Source organism: Trichechus manatus, unplaced genomic scaffold (genome assembly GCF_000243295.1).
Source record: "Trichechus manatus latirostris isolate Lorelei unplaced genomic scaffold, TriManLat1.0 scaffold00135, whole genome shotgun sequence".
Lineage (NCBI taxonomy): Eukaryota > Metazoa > Chordata > Mammalia > Sirenia > Trichechidae > Trichechus > Trichechus manatus.
Genome location: NW_004444071.1, coordinates 7,310,211 through 7,328,312, shown reverse-complemented (window position 1 = coordinate 7,328,312; position 18,102 = coordinate 7,310,211). Strand labels below are relative to the sequence as shown.

General features: G+C 35.7%; 1 protein-coding gene across 1 annotated transcript in view; it reads left to right on the top strand.

The window, feature by feature from the left end:
• The window catches only part of RANBP3L (RAN binding protein 3 like), a 62,153-nt gene extending 49,261 nt beyond the window's left edge, over positions 1-12,892 (top strand). The window contains 6 exon segments of the mRNA XM_004385258.2: positions 4,300-4,402; positions 4,761-4,891; positions 6,347-6,467; positions 8,216-8,358; positions 11,984-12,173; positions 12,628-12,892. Coding sequence (XP_004385315.1) covers positions 4,300-4,402; positions 4,761-4,891; positions 6,347-6,467; positions 8,216-8,358; positions 11,984-12,173; positions 12,628-12,671 — 732 coding nt within the window. The 3' untranslated portion in view covers positions 12,672-12,892.
• The last annotated feature ends 5,210 nt before the right edge of the window (positions 12,893-18,102 follow it).

Here is an 18,102-nt window from a genome sequence, read left to right as displayed (position 1 = left end):
GGAAGAGATCCATATTTGTGCTTATTCCAAAGAAAGGTGATTTAACAGAACGTGGAAATTATCAAACAATATCATTAATATCACATGCAAGTAAAATTCTGAAGATAATTCAAAAGTGGTTGCAGTAGTACATCAATAGGGAACTGCCAGAAATTCAAGCAAGATTCAGAAGACGACGTGGAACAAGGGATATCACTGCTGATGTCAGATGGATCTTGGCTGAAAGCAGAGAATACCAGAAAGATGTTTGCTTGTGTTTTATTGACTATGCAAAGGCACTTGACTGTGTGGATCATAACAAACTATGGATAACATTGCCAAGAATGGGAAATCCATAACACTTAATTGTGCTCTTGAGGAACCTGTACATAGACCAAGAGTCAGTCATTCGAATGGAACAAGAAGATACTGCCATGGATTGAATTATGTCCCCCAGAAATATGTATTGACTTGGCTAGGCTGTAATTTCCAGTATTGTGTGGTTGTCCTCTATTTTGTGATCTGATATAATTGTCCTATGTGTTGTAAATTCTAATCTCTGCCTGTAATTAATAAGGCAAGATTAGGTTATGTTATAGAGGATTAGGATGGGATGCAACACTCTTACTCAGGTCACAGCCCTGAGCTGATGTAAAGGGAATTTCCCGGGGGTGTGGCCTGCATCTCTGTGATGGTTAAGGTTGCGTGTCAACTTGGCTGGGCCACGATTCTAGGTGGTTTGGTAGTTATGATGTAGCTTGGCAGCTATGTAATGATATAATCACCTCCATAATGAGCTCTGATATAATAAAATCACCTCTGTGATGAGATCTGTTATGAGCAGCCACTCAGTTGGAAGGGAGTTTCCTTATGGGTGTGGCCTGCATCCAATATAGGTGGACTTTCTGGCAAAGCTCGCTGGCTTTTGCTCGCCCTGGATCTTGCAGCTGGCTGCTTTTCATCTGACCTCCGGTTCTTGGGACTTAAGCTAGCAGCTTACCTGCTGATCTTGGGATTTGTTGGCCTCCACAGCCTGTGAGCCAGAGGCCTGCTGTCTGACCTGCTGATCTTGGGTTCACCAGCCCTGCAACTATGTGAGCCAGGAGAAGGCTCCAGCCTGACCCATGAACTTGGAACTTTCCAGCCTCTACAACCACATAAGCCATTTCCTTGATATAAATCTCTATGTATATTTATACACTTCACTGGTTTTCCTTTTCTAGAGGACCCAGCCTAAGACAATCACCTTTTATCTTACAAAGGATAAAAGGAGAGAGAAGTGAGCAGAGAAGGTAGGACCTTTACCACCAAGAGAGAAGAGCTGGGAGAGAAATGTGTGCTTTGGACCCAGGGTCCCTGTGCTGAAAGCCTCCTAGACCCAGGAGAAGATTGACGCCAAGACACATGGAGATCTCCAAGGAACGCTGGGTCCACAGATGTTGAAAGGAGACAAGGACCTTCGCCCAGAGCCGACAGAAAGAGAAAACATTCCACTAGAGCTGGTGCCCTGAATTCGGACTTCTAGCCTCCTAAACTGTGAAAGAATAAATTTCTGTTTGTTAAAGTCATCCACTTGTGGTATATCTACTATAACAGCACTAGATAACTAAGACAGATACTGAGTGGTTTAAAATCAGAAAAAGTGTGCGTTACAGTTGTATCCTTTTGCCATACTTATTCAATCTGTACACTGAGCAAATAATCCAAGAAGCTGGACTATATGAAGAGAACGGGGAGTCAGGATTGGAGGAAGACTCTTTAACAACCTGTATTATGCAGATGACACAACCTGGCTTGCTGAAAGTCAAGAGGAATTGAAGCACTGACTGATGAAGACCAAAGACAACAGCCTTCAGTATGGATTACACCTCAACATAAAGAAAACAAAAATCCTCACAACTGGACCAATAAGCAACATCATGATAAATGGAGGAAGTATTGAAGCTGTCAAGGATTTCATTTTGCTTGGATCCACAATCAACGCCCATGGAAGCAGCAGTCAAGAAATGAGACGACACATTACACTGGGCTAATCTGCTGCAACAGACCTCTTTAAAGTGTTCAAAAGCAAAGACGCTGTCTTGAAGACTAAGGTGCACCTGAACCAAGCCACAGTGTTTTCAGTCACCTTATATGCATGTGAAAGCTGGACAATGAATAAGGAAGGCTGAAGAAGAATTGACATCTTTGAATTATGGTGTTAGCAAACAGTATTGAACGTACCATGGACTGCCAGAAGAACAAATAAATCTGTCTTGGAAGAAGTACAGCCAGAATGCTCCTTAGAAGCAAGGATGGTGAGACTTTGTCTCACATACTCTGGACATGTTATCAGGAGGGATTGGTTCCTAGAGAAAAAGACATCATGCTTGGTAATGCAGAGGGTGAGCAAAAAAGAGGAAGACCTTCAATGAGATAGATTGACACAGTGGCTGCAACAATGGGCTCAAGCATAACAACGATCATGAGGATGGTGCAGGAGCAGGCAGTGTTTCATTCTGTTGTACACAGGGTCGCTGTGAGTCGGAACTGACTAGGTGGCACCTAACAACAACAAAAACAACATCTGCATGTGAAAGCTCGACAATGAATAAGAACACCATGAACAACTGATGCCTTTGAATTATAGTGTTGGTGAACAGTACTGAATATACCATGGACTGCCTGAAGAACAAATAAATCTGTCTTGGAAGAAGTACAGCCATGGAGCTCCTTAGAAGCGAGGACGGCAAGGCTTCATCTCACGTACTTTGGACATGTTATTAGGAGGGACCAGACCCTGGAGAAGGACATCATTCTTGGTAAAGTAGAGATGGTCAGTGTAAAAGAGGAAGACCCTTAACGGATGGATTGACACAGTGGCTGCAACAATGGTCTCAAATACAACAATGATTAAGGATGGCGCAGGACTGGGAAGTGTTTTGTTCTGTTGTACACAGGGTCGCGTTGAGTCAGAACCGACTCGACGGCAGCTAACAACAACAAAAGGAACAAAACCAGTAAGATAGATAGACATTGACTGATTGATTTAAAAGGAATTGGTTCACTTGATTGGGGGCCTGGCAAGTCCAAAATCCATAGGCCAGGCAATGGCTGGGAATTCCAGCAGTCTAGTGTCCCAAGAGGTTTTTTTGGTTTTTAGTGTCCCAAAATCAGTAGACCCAGCTGTGGTAGCAGGGATTCCAGAAGGATGTCTATTGTTTTGAGGCAAAATCTTTCTCCTTCAAGAAACCTCAGTTTTTTGCTTTTAAGGACTTTAACTGATGGGGATGAGGCCTGCCCACATTCTGGCGGGTAAACAGTGTTACTCAAAGTCAACTGATTTAAATGCTAATCATATGTAAACATCTTCACAGCAACATCTAGACTAGTGTTTGACCAAAGAGACACAATAGCCTAGCCAAGTTGACACAAAATTAACCATTACATAGGTCATGTAGGAGCTATAGAGATAATTTGTATTTTCTTCTAATCCTGTAAGCCTGTGGCCTTGTGTCCTCGTCACTGACCATGTGCTTTTAGAATAAGTAATTAGACTTTCTGTGCCTTATTTTCTATTTCCTTAAAATGGAAATAATTATATCTTTCTCTACCAATTTTAATGGAATGTCTTAATGTCCAGTTAAACAATGTGAAAGGATTTTGAGTTCATAAGGGAAAAAATATAACCATAAGTACTTACCTATCATTGTTCTTAACTCTTCCTGTTCTGCAGGGGGTATACATTATCATAAATGGCATGGCAATTACTCTTTTTTTTTTTTATATATACTTTTGATTACAACATATGTGCAGATCCCCAAGTATACAGCCTTAAAAGCAATTGTTAGCAAATACTGCCTTGAAAGAAAAACTAGGATTCTTTCTATAAAGATGTTCTCTGAAACAGCTAGTGGGTTCTGTGGTTTTTTTTTTCCCCCTCATGAACTGGATAGCAAGAGTGAATTGTTGGGAATACTGAAATACCTTGAAACAGATAGTTGCACCTCCTTGTAGGCAGCAGGTTAGTCTGGTGGAAACATGGAACAGTGTCTACCTTCTTCTGGGCCACTAGAATTTCTCCCCTTGTTCCTGGGACTAGATCCCACCTGAAGTATGCTGGTGGTAACTAGATTATGTTTCCTGAGGATTAGAACCAAAGGTCCTCTAATAATAGGAAAGAGTTCCTTGTTCAGCACATAGGGAGCACAAAAACAAAAACAGCAGCTGGGTTTGTCATGTTGAAATAGAAGATCAAAAACGTCCTTTGGCTTACTGCATGTATATAGAGATAAAATTAAATAACGCATCTTTCCCCTCGGAACCCCCCCCCCCACCTAGGGTACTCCAAAACTCAGTCAGCCTAAAGTTGAAAATGATTCATATACCAAGGAAGAACCATTCAAATCCACTCTGAAATTGACTATGAGCTCTCCAAATACAAGTAAGAAGTATTTCATTTGTAAAAACATTTGATTCAACTAGTTCGCTTCCTGTTTTTCATGTCATTTGTTTAATATTTGTAAAATTGAAAAGAAGGAATAGTCTGGTGTTTTAAAAATTTTAGTAAAGATTAAAGTACATAAAATGGTTACATGATAAAAGCCTTTAACATTTTTTAACTTAATGATATGGAGAATCTGTCAGGAGATTTCTACCTAAACTCAAGCAGTTTGATTTTTTTTAAAACATTTATTGTTATAAAAGGACAAGGAGACATGTATGATAATAGGGCAACAAAAAACTTTCACAGTAGAGAAAATGGAGCCTTTTATGTTTTTTTCCCCTCCACTTCCTCTTAGGAACAGACTCCACTAAAAATACATCCCTAATTGAATCAGCTGCTGCTTTCTCGTCCAAACCAACACCAAAATGCTTGCTGGAGAAAATTGATATTATAACAGGGGAGGAAGCAGAACATAATGTGTTAAAGGTCTGTATATCATGCATAGCTCTTACTAGTAGCACTTACATACATGGACTAAAGTTACCATCAGCAGAGACATCTTTAAAAATGAAGACGAAGTATAGTGTCACAAAGACTAAATGGCTTACATAAGAATGTTGGAGCCTTACACATATTAAACCAATATTTTGCTGTATTCTTATATGTGTATGCATAATTAGCAGGAAAATGGGTTGTTGTTTACAACATTCGCATTCGTCCCTTAGGAAGAAGACAGCCGAGTACCCTGTCTTAAAGTAACTTCAGATCTATGTTTTATACTTTTCATACCTGCTCTTGTGGTGAATGTTATTATCATGATTTAAAAATTCTTGTTATGCGGAAATTTTTATAAATGTTGATAATATGACTTGATTTCAGTGTAAGATAATGAAAACAATAGTTTTATAAAATTCTTTTAAGTAAGTTTGGAATTTCATGTAATCAAAAATTTCAGCTATATACTATACAGTATCATACATAGGATTTCAATGTTGGCGGTGTATCTACCAGCCTAGGCATATGAAATGTACAGTGAAACCAGTGAGAGCCAGAACTCAACAGGACTGCCTTGTTGTCCAGGACTTGCAAGTTTTCCAACTTTGACAGTGTGCAGTCATCATTTTTCTATCGCTCTCTACTTAGTGGAAAATATTTTAGTTTTCCTTCTCTGACAGGTTTCCGCCTTACACAGGTGCCAGTTTTTGCAGGTTTCACTGTAATTACTACAACTTTTTGTAATTATAGTAATTACTACAACATTTTTCCACAAGGCATGGTAAGCGTTAAATTATGGTCAGGTACTCTGGGACATCCCATCCTAGTCTAACGCTGTATTCTTTGATTTTTTAAACGTGCAACTAGTTCCATGATGCCTTTATGTTAAAATAAGATTACATAATTAAATAAACTAAGTTTAACTTAATAGTTGGTATATAAACATATACTGTTAAGTGAAAAAAGCAAGATGCAGGAAATATGTAAGAAATTCTACTAGTTGTACAAAAAAATAGGGATTATATATATAGAGAGAGAGACAGAGAGAGAGGCATGCAGTTCTACTCTGCACACAGGGGGTTGCCATGAGTCAAAATTGATTCGAATGCAACTACAACCAACAACAATATACATACAAACATCTCTGGAATGATAAACAAAATATTAATAACAGTGTTTACCTGTTTGGGGGGGTGAAAATTGGTAGATGAGAGGGCAGAAGGGGGACTTTTCACTTTATATGTCTTTTTACTTTTTGATGTTTGAACCATTCAAAAATTGTATATTTTTAAAAGTTAAATACATTTTAAAGGCTGGTTTATAAATCATTATTAACAAAGATTGTTCTGGTAAAGAGCAGACAAATACATAATTGTTATATCATAAGAAATGATTCACTTTGAAAAAATTTCTATATATTTGACATTTAAAAAAATTGTCATCTAGATCACCTGCAAGCTTTTTATATTCAACAACACAACACAATCCTGGACAGAAAGGGGCAGAGGAACTTTGAGACTGAACGACACAGCACGCAGTGACTGTGGAACATTACAGTCAAGACTAAGTAAGGAATTCAGCTCATTTTTCAAGCAAGCCCCAGTTTCTCAGGGTCACTTTTCCAATATGGATATACATCACTTTATGGAGATGTGTTATAAAATCCATCAATAAACCAGACTGTTGAAAACAATGTTTCTAATGTGCTAGAGAAACTTCCCATTTAAAGTGGACTCAGACTACTTGGGTTCCAGTTCTGGCTCTACCACTTACTAACTGGTGTTTTGGACAAATTAATCTCTCTCTGTCTGTTGTAGTTGTATCAATTTAAAATGGGGACATTAGGAGTCCATGACTCATTGAATGAGAGAATTCATGAGCTAATGCATGTAAAGCACCTATGACAGAGCCCAGCACACACCTAAATCACTATCTCATTAATATTTAAAGAAATTTGATGCAAATTATTTCATAAAGTGAAGACAGCTTTTGTAAAAGAGAATACTTGAACCAAAATGCATCTCTGGCATTCCAAACATGGTGTGGGAGTTGGGGAAAAGGGTCAGTTTCTATGGAAAAAACAAAAAAGTTGTACAGTTATTGAATTCTGTAGGCATAGACAGACGGTCAGAATCAGAAGTTGGTCAAACTGAAAGATACAGGAAGTTTGCCATCCAAAAAGACACACTGGGGCATTGTTCAGAGGCCCAAATTGAAAATGAGCACAGGCAGAAATCTGGGTTAGATGTGTGAGTTTATAGGTCAATATTGGGAGATCAAAGCTTTGGAGGAGACTACAGGTAGAAGGTGGATCCAGGAATATGGATATTTGTTGAGTTTCAAGTATCAAGCTCAATAAACAGGTAAGAGATAGAATTCAAAGCAGGAGAATAGGAACAGTGTCTTCAGTTCTGGAACTGGCAAACAACATTTTTTAAATAACCCAATCAAGTATTCTCAAGGCAGGTGGCTACTTGTACGCTACTCTGGTTTAATTCCACTCCCTCTTGCTGCCAAAAAAACCAAAATGAAACAAAACACAAAAACATGTTTTTCTTTTTATTATACAGGTAATATATGTTCATTGTAGGAAACAGAAAATCTGGATAAACAAAAAGAAAAAAAATTAAAATCACTCATAGGCCTACCTTCCTGAGATAGCCAATATATTCTTCTGGACATTGTTCTCTGTATGCATAAATGTATCTATATATTGTAAAATTTGTGATTTTTCATATTGCTTTGTAGCCTGATTTTTTTACACAATACTACCATGATGGATCACGCAGGACTGGGCAGTGTTTCATTCTGTTGTACTTCAGGTTGCTGTGAGTCGCAACCGACTCAACGGCACCTAACAACAACATGATCATCTTTCCACATTAATAAGTATCCTTCTTCAATATTTTAAATGGGTGCATAATATTCCCTTGATTGGCTGTACCATAATTTATTTAAATAATCCTTTAAGTTTTTGTCCAATTTTATCCATTGTTAACAATTATTCTTGGATAAATATTCTTCAAACCACTAGATTTTTAAAAGGAGTTCTAAAATTTTAACCATTTTTTAATATTATAGTAAAAATTATGACTTTGGCATTTAAGCTAAAAAAAAAGTCCTCCAACATAATAAAGCCCAAATACAATTTTTTAAAAAAACCAAGTTATAATCTAATCAAATTATAATTTAATGGTGGAAATACAGTCTGATAAACAACTACAAGATTTACTTTGCTTTCAAAAATGGCAAATTCCTCTGGAAGACTAAGGAATCAAGGGTCTGTAGTCTAATATATTCACTTTCCTATTTTAGTTATGCGCAATCAAGGCAGCCTGAGGCTGATTCTCAATAGCAAACTCTGGGCTCAAATGGAGATACAAAGAGCAAACCATAAAAATCTACAAATAACAGCTACTGATTTAGAAGACTATAGCATCAAAATATTTTTAATTCAGGTAAGTGAAAAATTTCAGGTCTCTGCAATTACCAATTTGTTTTTTCACTTTATTACATAACTTGTACCACTGGCAAAAAAATCAGCCATTCATTATGGTTGTTTACAGTCTAATATAAGACCTAAATTTTATATGAAATTCAGAAGTTAACATCAAAATGTATAGTAAACAATTGGTACCTATTCCAAGACATTTGTATAATACATACTGTCAAACTTCTACCTTTTTCTTTACTAATGAAATTACGTCAACACTAGTACTAAGTTTCTGAAGTGACTACTGTCAACAATGGCTCCCAGGAGGCGATCAGTGGAATCCATAGCCTGATGCTTATACTGCATGCTGAGATTGAGAAGGCTTTGAGGTCACTCGAAAGGAACCAGTGAGAAATGGAAAAACACAGGGCTAGCAAGTTAAAACAACCAGGCCAAGGGATAACAAACAGCAAATTCCAATTCTGGGCATGAGTCAGTCTCCAAGGTAACGGGATGGGAGCGCAGCTTTAGCTGTTCTCTGCAGCAGGAATGCTTGCCCTGAAATGCAAGATTCAGACACAGAGACAGAGATGGCGGGAAAGAGCCCAAAAAGAAAAAGAAAGGCTCCAGAACACTAGAGAAGACTGTGTACCCAAGTGACTCAGGCAGAAGATGACAATACAAGTAAATTGGCTCCCATACAGTAATGGTATAGTTGAGAAATGGCTATTGATTAGAAACCAAAAGTTTTATTAACTACTTGTAAGTATGCGGTTAGGTGTAAGTGATACTGGATATTAAAATGTTAGGTGTAAGATGATGTCCAAGCCCTGTTTGCTATTTAGGGAAATAATACTTGATATTCTGCCAGACTAGGTCCCCACTAGTTTTGATTGAGTAAAGCAGGCTGCCAGAGATCGCAACTGTTAGCCATAATTACATTCTGTTGCTCAGTACCTGACCCACACTGATTTTTAAAATATATATTTTTTCTTTGGTAGAATATTCATAAAATAGAGATAAGCAAACCAAATGCAATAAATCATAAAAAATTCTACCCCCGGAGATGACCACTATTAACATTTTGGTCTTATACTGTATTTTTGACTTCCATGTAGGAGATCCAGGTTCGATTCCTGGCCAGTGCACCTAACATGCAGCCAATACCCGTATGTCAGCGGAAGCTTGTGTGTTAAGAGGCTGAACAGGTTTCAGTGGAGCTTCCAGACTAAGATGGACTAAGAAGAAAGGCCTAGCAGTCTACTTCCAAAAGTCAGCCAATGAAAACACTGTTGTTGTTAGGTGCCGTCAAGTCAGTCCCGACTCACAGTAACCTTATGTACCACAGAATGAAACACTGCCTGGTCCTGCACCATCCTCATAATCATTGTTATGCTTGAAGGAAAACACTATGGATTACAAATGCCTGATTCCAGACCTGTCATGGGGATGGCACAGGATAGGGCACTGTTTTGTTCCCTTGTGCATGGGGTCGCCATGAGTTGGGAGCTGACTCAACAGCAGCTAATAATAACGTATATTATGTGTATGTGTGAGTGTGCATATGTGTGCATGTTATGTGTATGTGCATTTGTGTATATGTACTGTACTGTATATACTGTATGACCTTCAGGCAAGTTACTTAACCTTCCTTAACCTCATTTTACTCATCTGCAAAATGGAGATAATAACAATTATACCTTAAAAGGCTGTAGAGATTAAATAGCTAATATTTGATTATGAAATACATATACATAACTTCCTTTTTGTCAATATAAATTAGGTTTTTCATGCCATTAAATAAACTGAACACGCTTTCACTCTTACCAGTACTTTATTATGGTACTTACAAGGCATTATACTTTTTGTTAGCATTGCCAATTTTGTTATTCAAAAAAAATATCATTTCGATTTTATTTTTAATTTCTTGTTCTGAATTTCTTGGATGAAAATGCCTAAATGAATATGGCAAAAGGAAACATGCTGAGTAGTGAAAGGTATATTTCAAATTTAATGTTAGTGAAAGTAGCAAAATAATATTTATATTTCAATTACAAATACTCTTTCAATATATGTTCTTAATATAAACAATTAAGGAAAAATTACCTTTTCACATAATATAAAAGATTAAATTATTAAGTGTCAACAACTATTTACTCAACACCTACTCTGCAATATCAAACACAAGACGAGAAAGAAAAATATGTTATTTATTTAATGTATAGTTAGGTTTTTTTTTTCAAACATAATTTGGGGCAATTTAAGAATATTCAAATAAAAAATTATAATGGGAGACCCTACTCTCAAAAGGTTGGTATACAGTTGATCCAACCTTAAGTTCTTGGATTTCAAATGTTCTATAGATCTCTGGAGAGGGTGCAAGAAGAAAAACTTTCCCAGATTTGCTTTGAAATTGTGAAAGGACAAAAAAAAAAAAAAGTACATTACTTCCACATTACCTTAAAGAGAACTGACCTTGATGTCAGGAAACCTGGGATTCAAGTCCCAGGCATTTTGCTGACTATCTGGGTAAACCTGGACAAGTCATTTTACTTTTCTGTGCCATTATTTTCTCATCTGTAAAGAGGAGGGAAATGACTATATATTGAATACCTGTGCTAGGTGCTTTGGCTAATATAAATGGAATGAATAATTAACTCATGGTTTTATTGCAAAGGTTGAATAAAAACAGAATATGATAACAGTAAATGTTATACCAGTTATTATTACCATCATTTTTTATATTAATAGCAACCATAAAAATAGCACAGAAAAATATTGGAAGCGAGGACTTCTGATATGTTTATGGTGCAATATACCACTCTCTTGAGTTCTGCTTCCTCACAGAGCTATGCACCTTGGAGGGGATGGCTAAGCAAAGTGATATAAAAGAAATGGAAGACACTTTTCCCCCTAACCCTACAATTTTTCAACAGTGTAAATCAGTGGAGTGAGAATATTCCTGCTGCATTTACTAGTCAAGATCAATTAACAATTTTAATCTTATGTCTTGCTGAAGGCAAGCTGTAAAACTATGAGAAGAATCGCTTATACAGAGATGACATGAATTATGCCATTAGTCAATTATGACTTTTCTTCCCAATACAGAGTAGAAGAGTACCTTATCATGCCCTTGAATGTCTACTCCTTAAAGAGCTTACTTTCTAAAATCCTTTGGCATGTTCTTTCTTCTTTAGTTTTTGTTTCCCTACTTGACTTTTTTGGTCTCTTTGATTTGGGTTTTTATTCTTCAGAATTCATGGTGGGAGTCTGAACGGGAGGATAAATGTTATAGATATGCCTGTGGAATGAAGACGGCGCTTTTTTGTACTCTATGGATGACCACACTGTCATAAACATAAACAAACTTATATTCAAAATAAAATTTTAAACCACAAAATTTTATTTTCTCAATTTAAAATGCAAAAATTGGAACCTCTTATAAAATTATTTTCACTTTAGGATACAATTTAGTTCAAGATGAATTGGTTTTTTTCCTCTTAGTTTGTAGGGTTGTTAGCACTTATTTATGTTCTAGATTTATGCCATATAATTTCTTTCTTATTAGTAGTGAAAGATTAAAAATTTGTAAAATATGCCTAACATTATTAAGTAATTATATTCTTAATAATTTAATTTTCATCATGTAGGCCAGTGCCAAAGACATAGGATATCTGTATGCAGCAATACATCACCGTCTTATTGCACTTCGAAGCGTCGTTAAGCAGAACGATGTAAATCAAGCTGAAAACCAGTCAGAAACAGTCCTCCAACAATTAAACTTCGATAGCTGTGATGAGGATGAGGATGATTTTATCCAAGTCCCTAAAAATGGATCAGGTAAATAACTTTTCTTTTGTTAGGGCAGAGGTTTAAAACAGAAATTTTATGCACAACCCTAATACATGATATACAACCATCTTAATGAAAAATGAGAAACAATGGAAATAATGCAAAGTAAATGCCAACCATATGACTCCCCACCCCTATTTTTTCCTGTTCTCACTCAATAGCTCCCCCAGGAGGTACTGAATACAAATATTAAAATCTTATGGAAGCAATAAAAAGTTTAATTTTTTGGTCTTGATAGCCTATGAATTAAGGAAGAGTTTAATTACCTGAAAATATTATGTTTAAAATTATTAGCAATATTTCCAAATGTTACTTCATAAAAATGTAGATTCTATATCTTTCATTTCCTCATTCATGAATATTCAATATTCAGTTGTATTCAATATTAAATTTAATCTAAATATAACACTGTATAATAAAATATTTTAAATTTGTCTCACAGATCCCTCTAGGTTGACCCACAGACAATCAGTTGCCTGCTCATAAGCGCTACCTACTATAAACATGACAACATCTACAAAAAGATTGGTCACCTTGGTGAAAATACTAGACTATCCTAATTAAATGACAAAATCCTATTCCTTCTTTGCTTTTATGGAAATTTTAAGAAACATAATTAATTGCAATTGACTTTTTCTTTTATGTAGTCTAATAATTATGAGGTTTTACATTTTGATTATTTTGGAGAAATGACAGATTTAAGAAATACATGGACTTCAGAAGTTCAAAATTCATAAATTTTTAAGAAGTTAATTAAGATTTGATAATTAAGATTATTCATCACATTGATGGATACAATAGTTAAAATTATGAATTACTGGATTTGATAAATATCTAACTAAAATATTTATTTTTTTAATAATATATTGTCTGGCTATGAAACAAATATTTTACAAAATTTCCAGAATCAGTTTTTGAAAAACACTAGCACTACATGACAACATTTCATTAATCATGTTTATCTTCTGGTAAATATGTATTTTCATTTAACCTTTGGATTTCCTAATACTATCAGCTTATATATTCATGGTATGAATTCCTTAGAGAGAGTATATGGTCTTGGACTTGTATCCATTGCTCTTTGTATAACTCCTGACACATGGTTAGCATCCAGCAGCTGTTGAATGAATGAATAAAATATAAGCCATTGCCTATTTATCAAAACAGTAAGTACTGTATAAAAAAAGTCATAAATGCTAATTTGCTTTTTTTGCTTATTTATGTAATTGTCTTTTGTATTCTATTAGGTGTGGTTGTAAAGAGACCTTTTTTAAACAAACTTACCATATATAGCCAAATTAGTCTTTTTCTTAAACGACATTATGGTAGACTACAATTATTTCAATAATTATGTAACAGAGTTTTGATGCCTTGAGATTTGTTTCAGAGACACTTCATGAGCCACACAAAAAATTTAGTCTGAGTACTTACTGCCATGTTTCCTTTTTCAACCCAATGATATATCCAATTTGATTACTTCATGGCTTCAAATGACTTTTGATTGTGTCCCTAAGACAATTCCCCTACTATGGGATAAAGATTCACAACTCCAAAATGATTTTTGAAGATGTTTTGAAAAATGACAACACAGTTGGAATAATGGTGTACCTCACAAAGTACTACTTTGAAGAACAATGTTTATTTGGATATATACATGTGAATATATGTATTTTTTAAAAAGTTATATTACTTTACTACAGTACCTTTTATAAGTAATAAAAGCAATTATATACATATATTTATTAAGTCAAATCTCAGCTAATATCTAAAGGTTTACATTAACATACTGGAAGTTGAACGAACTCTTTTAGACTATTAATTGGTTAGTATCTTAATTGTTCGAAGTTTTGCTGTTTCCATGTAAGTGGATAACTACAACTTAGTATAAGTTAGCTATTATTAAGAGAGGCCCGTTCATTCTCCCAATGACTACAGAAGAAATATAGCAGGGTAACATCGTTTTATTCTAAATTAAGCAGTGACTCAGAAAATGAAGACAGAAGAAGAGAGAAAAAGTAGATAGAAGAAACAAAGACACAAAAAAACAGAAAAGGTCTGGCATGAAAGGAAAGAAAAAGAAAAAAGAATGGAAAAACAGGAATCTAAAGTTTTTTTTGATCCAGAAGAGTGACTCTGATGCAGAACACACTCTGGAAATTCTTCATTAGAAGCATAACATAATTAGAGATACATCTGGAGAAGAAAGTAAAGTACTGATTCTTTTACTGCAGGATCTTAGCTGATACGGGAACGCTGTGCACTAAATTGTTAAAGTAAAACAGAGAACAGAGATCTTCTTTTATCTTCCTGAAACGTTCATTCTTGCCCCCACACTAGGGAAGAGATGAAGCAATATTTTCTCAATGGTTCAAACATTTTAATATAAGTTGAATTCATTCTTTTCCTTTTATGATTTTCCTTGGACTTCTCTGCATATACCAAAGGAAAAAATTAGACTATTTTCTGACCTATATAGAAATGTCAGTGCAACAGAACCAAAAACAGTGTAGAATATTAGAGAAGGCAGTAAGAGAAAGATTGAAAATATCTGGGATTATGACATGGCTGTTAACATCAGTAACTTATTTAGCTCATGATACTTTCAATCGATTTCCTGTCCACGCTGCTATTCATTCTTATAATCTTTACACAAATATTTAATGATATATTTTGGGGAGATAATAGTAATAGAAATATTCTACAGTTTTCGTTTGTCCTATTCATCTAGTCTTCTTTTTTTATGTCCTTTTCCCTTCTTTAATGTGAAGAAATCAATCGTATGGATGATATTCATTTTCATAAGTTATTTAGGTAGGTGATTTCAAAGCATACATCTTCTTGAATTTCCATAGAAGCTATTTTTATTAAAATTTACTTAGATAAATATTCCCCCAGTGTATCATTTATTAAGATAATCTAAACACTGTTGTCTTCCAATAGGACTTTACCCAATTATTCAGTTTAATTATGGGTCATCAAAACGTTCTCTTTAAAAATATTATTTTACATCCATTACTGCCAAGGCCAGGAATCCTTAGCTCCCAGAGTATTCAAATGTCATCAAAAAGCGGAAGTATATATCTTTCACCAAGTCAGAATGTACATGAAGTGGGCTAGAGGGGGTTCTAGGGTTTGCATAAATAGAAAAACCTTGACTTTGGGAAGGATACATCTTAAGATCTTGGTAAATCTTCAAGCTGTGAATATTACAATAATATATAATTTTTCCCAAAAAATGTTGAGAACAGTTCAGCTTGTTGGAGATGTGGCTAGCAGGTGGTTGGATAGATGCATTCATTAGAAAAGCATACTGGTCTTGCTACAGATGGGGTTCAAGTTTGACACTCGATAAGATTATAAATTACCTTTTGAGTTTTTGTTTTGCACTGGTCAGAGTATATTCAGAGTACTCACCAACTTTTGACATCACACTTAGAGTTGACAAACTGGAATACATGAACACTTCTGAAGTTTCTAAGGTGATATGTGGAGATGACATTAGAGAAGCTATTGAAATAACTGGTGAATGTTTAGCCTAATAAAACTTCAGGGATATGGTAACAGTTTTCAAACAGAGTATTAGCAAGACTTCTTGATTTTTACCAATCTAGTGGATAGATTACACCTTACACCTTTTAGTGGTTTCCCATCATATATCGGAGAAGAGGCCTAGCAATGTACTTCAGAAAATTAGCGAATGAAAACCTTATGGATCACAGTATTCTGCAAATATTGTCCGGTATAGTACTGGAAGATCAGCCCCTAGGTTGGAACGCCCTACACAATAGCTGCAATAACGGACTCAAACATACCAATGATCGTGAAGACAGTACAGGACTGGGCAATATTTCATCCTATTATACATAAGGTCACTATGAGTTGGAGCTAACTTAACAGAAACTAACAAGTGGATATAAAATGGTATTTCACTATGACCTTAATTTGCATTTCTCTTATTTCTAATAAGGTTAAGTATCTTTTCAGATATTCACTGATGTGTTTCTTCTAAAAAATGCCTGTTTATAATTTTTGTAAAGCTAATCATATCTTTTCTCCTTACACCTTTTAGTGGCTTCCCATCATATATCAGATAAAAGCAAGTTCCTAAGTATGGATATGAAACTTTCCATGGTCTTTCCCCTGTCTACATCTATCCTCACCTCCCAGTGTTGCCTGCCACCCTCCAAATTCTCTAGAAATTCAGAACTATTTCTTTAAGTATGCTGTTTCTTCTGGAGAATTCCTTTCTCATTCTTGCTGATTCTAGCTAATAGCTACTCATTCATGACATTTCCAGAAATCCTTCCTCAACTCCTCTTAGGCTGATTTAAGACCTGTTCCTCTAAATCCTTATAGCACCCTATGTATAAATAGCATTCCACAGACTTTAGGTTCCTCAAAGGAAGGGATTTCTTTTTATCTCCAGCACCTAGCAGGGTGCTTGGCCCGGACACGAAAACATAATCTGAGCTGCATTAAGGTGTGCTGTATGTGTAAGATTCAAGAGGCATTATCCAACAGGAAGCTAGAAATAAGGATCTGAAGCTCAGGAGAAAGATACAGACTAAAGATGTTGGTAGTAACTTAAATCACGGAAGAGGAAAATGGTTAATATTTGCCAAGTGTCTACTTTGTGATGGGCATACAGCCAGGCATTTCTACATGTATTTACAACTTTATACGGCAGCTATTATGTTTTGTAAATGAAGAAAAAGGTTCAGAAGGATTAAGCAACCAGTCCAGGGTTCACAAAGCTGATAAACAGTAAAGCTGGGATTTAAACCAAGGTCTTTGTAATTTCAAAGCCCAAGCTCTTTCCATTATGTAATACTGGATGAAATCACCTAGGAGAGCGTGCATACAGAGAGAGAACCAAGGTTAGATCCTAGGGATGGGCTTAGTTAAGAACTCAAAGGGAAGACTCAGAGAGATGGGAGAAACACCATTAGGGACTGGTATGTTGGGAGTCAGAGTAAAAGATTTCAAGAAGAAATAACCATGTCAAATGCTGCAGAAAGATAAAGAAATTTCAATGACCACAAAATATCTTCATTGGTAACCTTGGAAATAGTAATTAGTGAAATGGTGGAGAAAAGCTAGATTACAAAGGGTTGAGGAATGAATAGGAGGCAGGGATGTCACCATGATGAGCAGAGACTTTCAAGAATCTTAGCTATAAAGGAAAGATAGGCAATGTGGTAAAAAGCTACAGTGGGACACAGGGCTTTGCTTTTTTTTTTTCTCCCTCTCTTTAGGCTGTCATAGACATGAGCATGTTTAAATACTGAAGAGGAAAATCCAAACGAGAGGGAGAATTAAACATATATAAGAGAATACAGATTGATGGAACAATATTTTTGAGGAGGTGGAAGGAGATGGGATCCAAAATAGCCAAGTACAAAGGGATATCCCAATTGAGATGTCAGTGTAAATATATTTGTAGCCGGAAATGGGGAAAAGCCAACCCCCAGAATTCTTATCTATGTAGTGGGAAGAAAAAAGTTCTGAAATTTCATATGTACCACAAAACTCATAGATTTTTATCCAAAACAGGTTCTCCTATTCATTTCATTTTTTTCTTTCTGTTAAGTGGAACAATGAATGTTTTCCTCCTCTTATGGGCTTCAAACATGTCATCTGTGACTTCTCCCTTTTCTTCCTCCCTAATATCTAATGAATTATAAAGTGTTAGAATAGTAAGAATAGAAGGACCTTGAAGAGGCTTGAGCTATAGATGAGTAACTCAGATCCTGCAAAAATTAGAGTTGTGCTTAAAGTTACAGTCCCTATTCAGCAGCCACTGTAAGGCAAAGTTCTTGGCCCTGGGGAAGCAGTCACTGACCATCTAAAAGTAGACACCTATCAGACTCAGTTGTGTATTTCTCTAGTCTAATGCACTACCTGGTATGTACCAAAA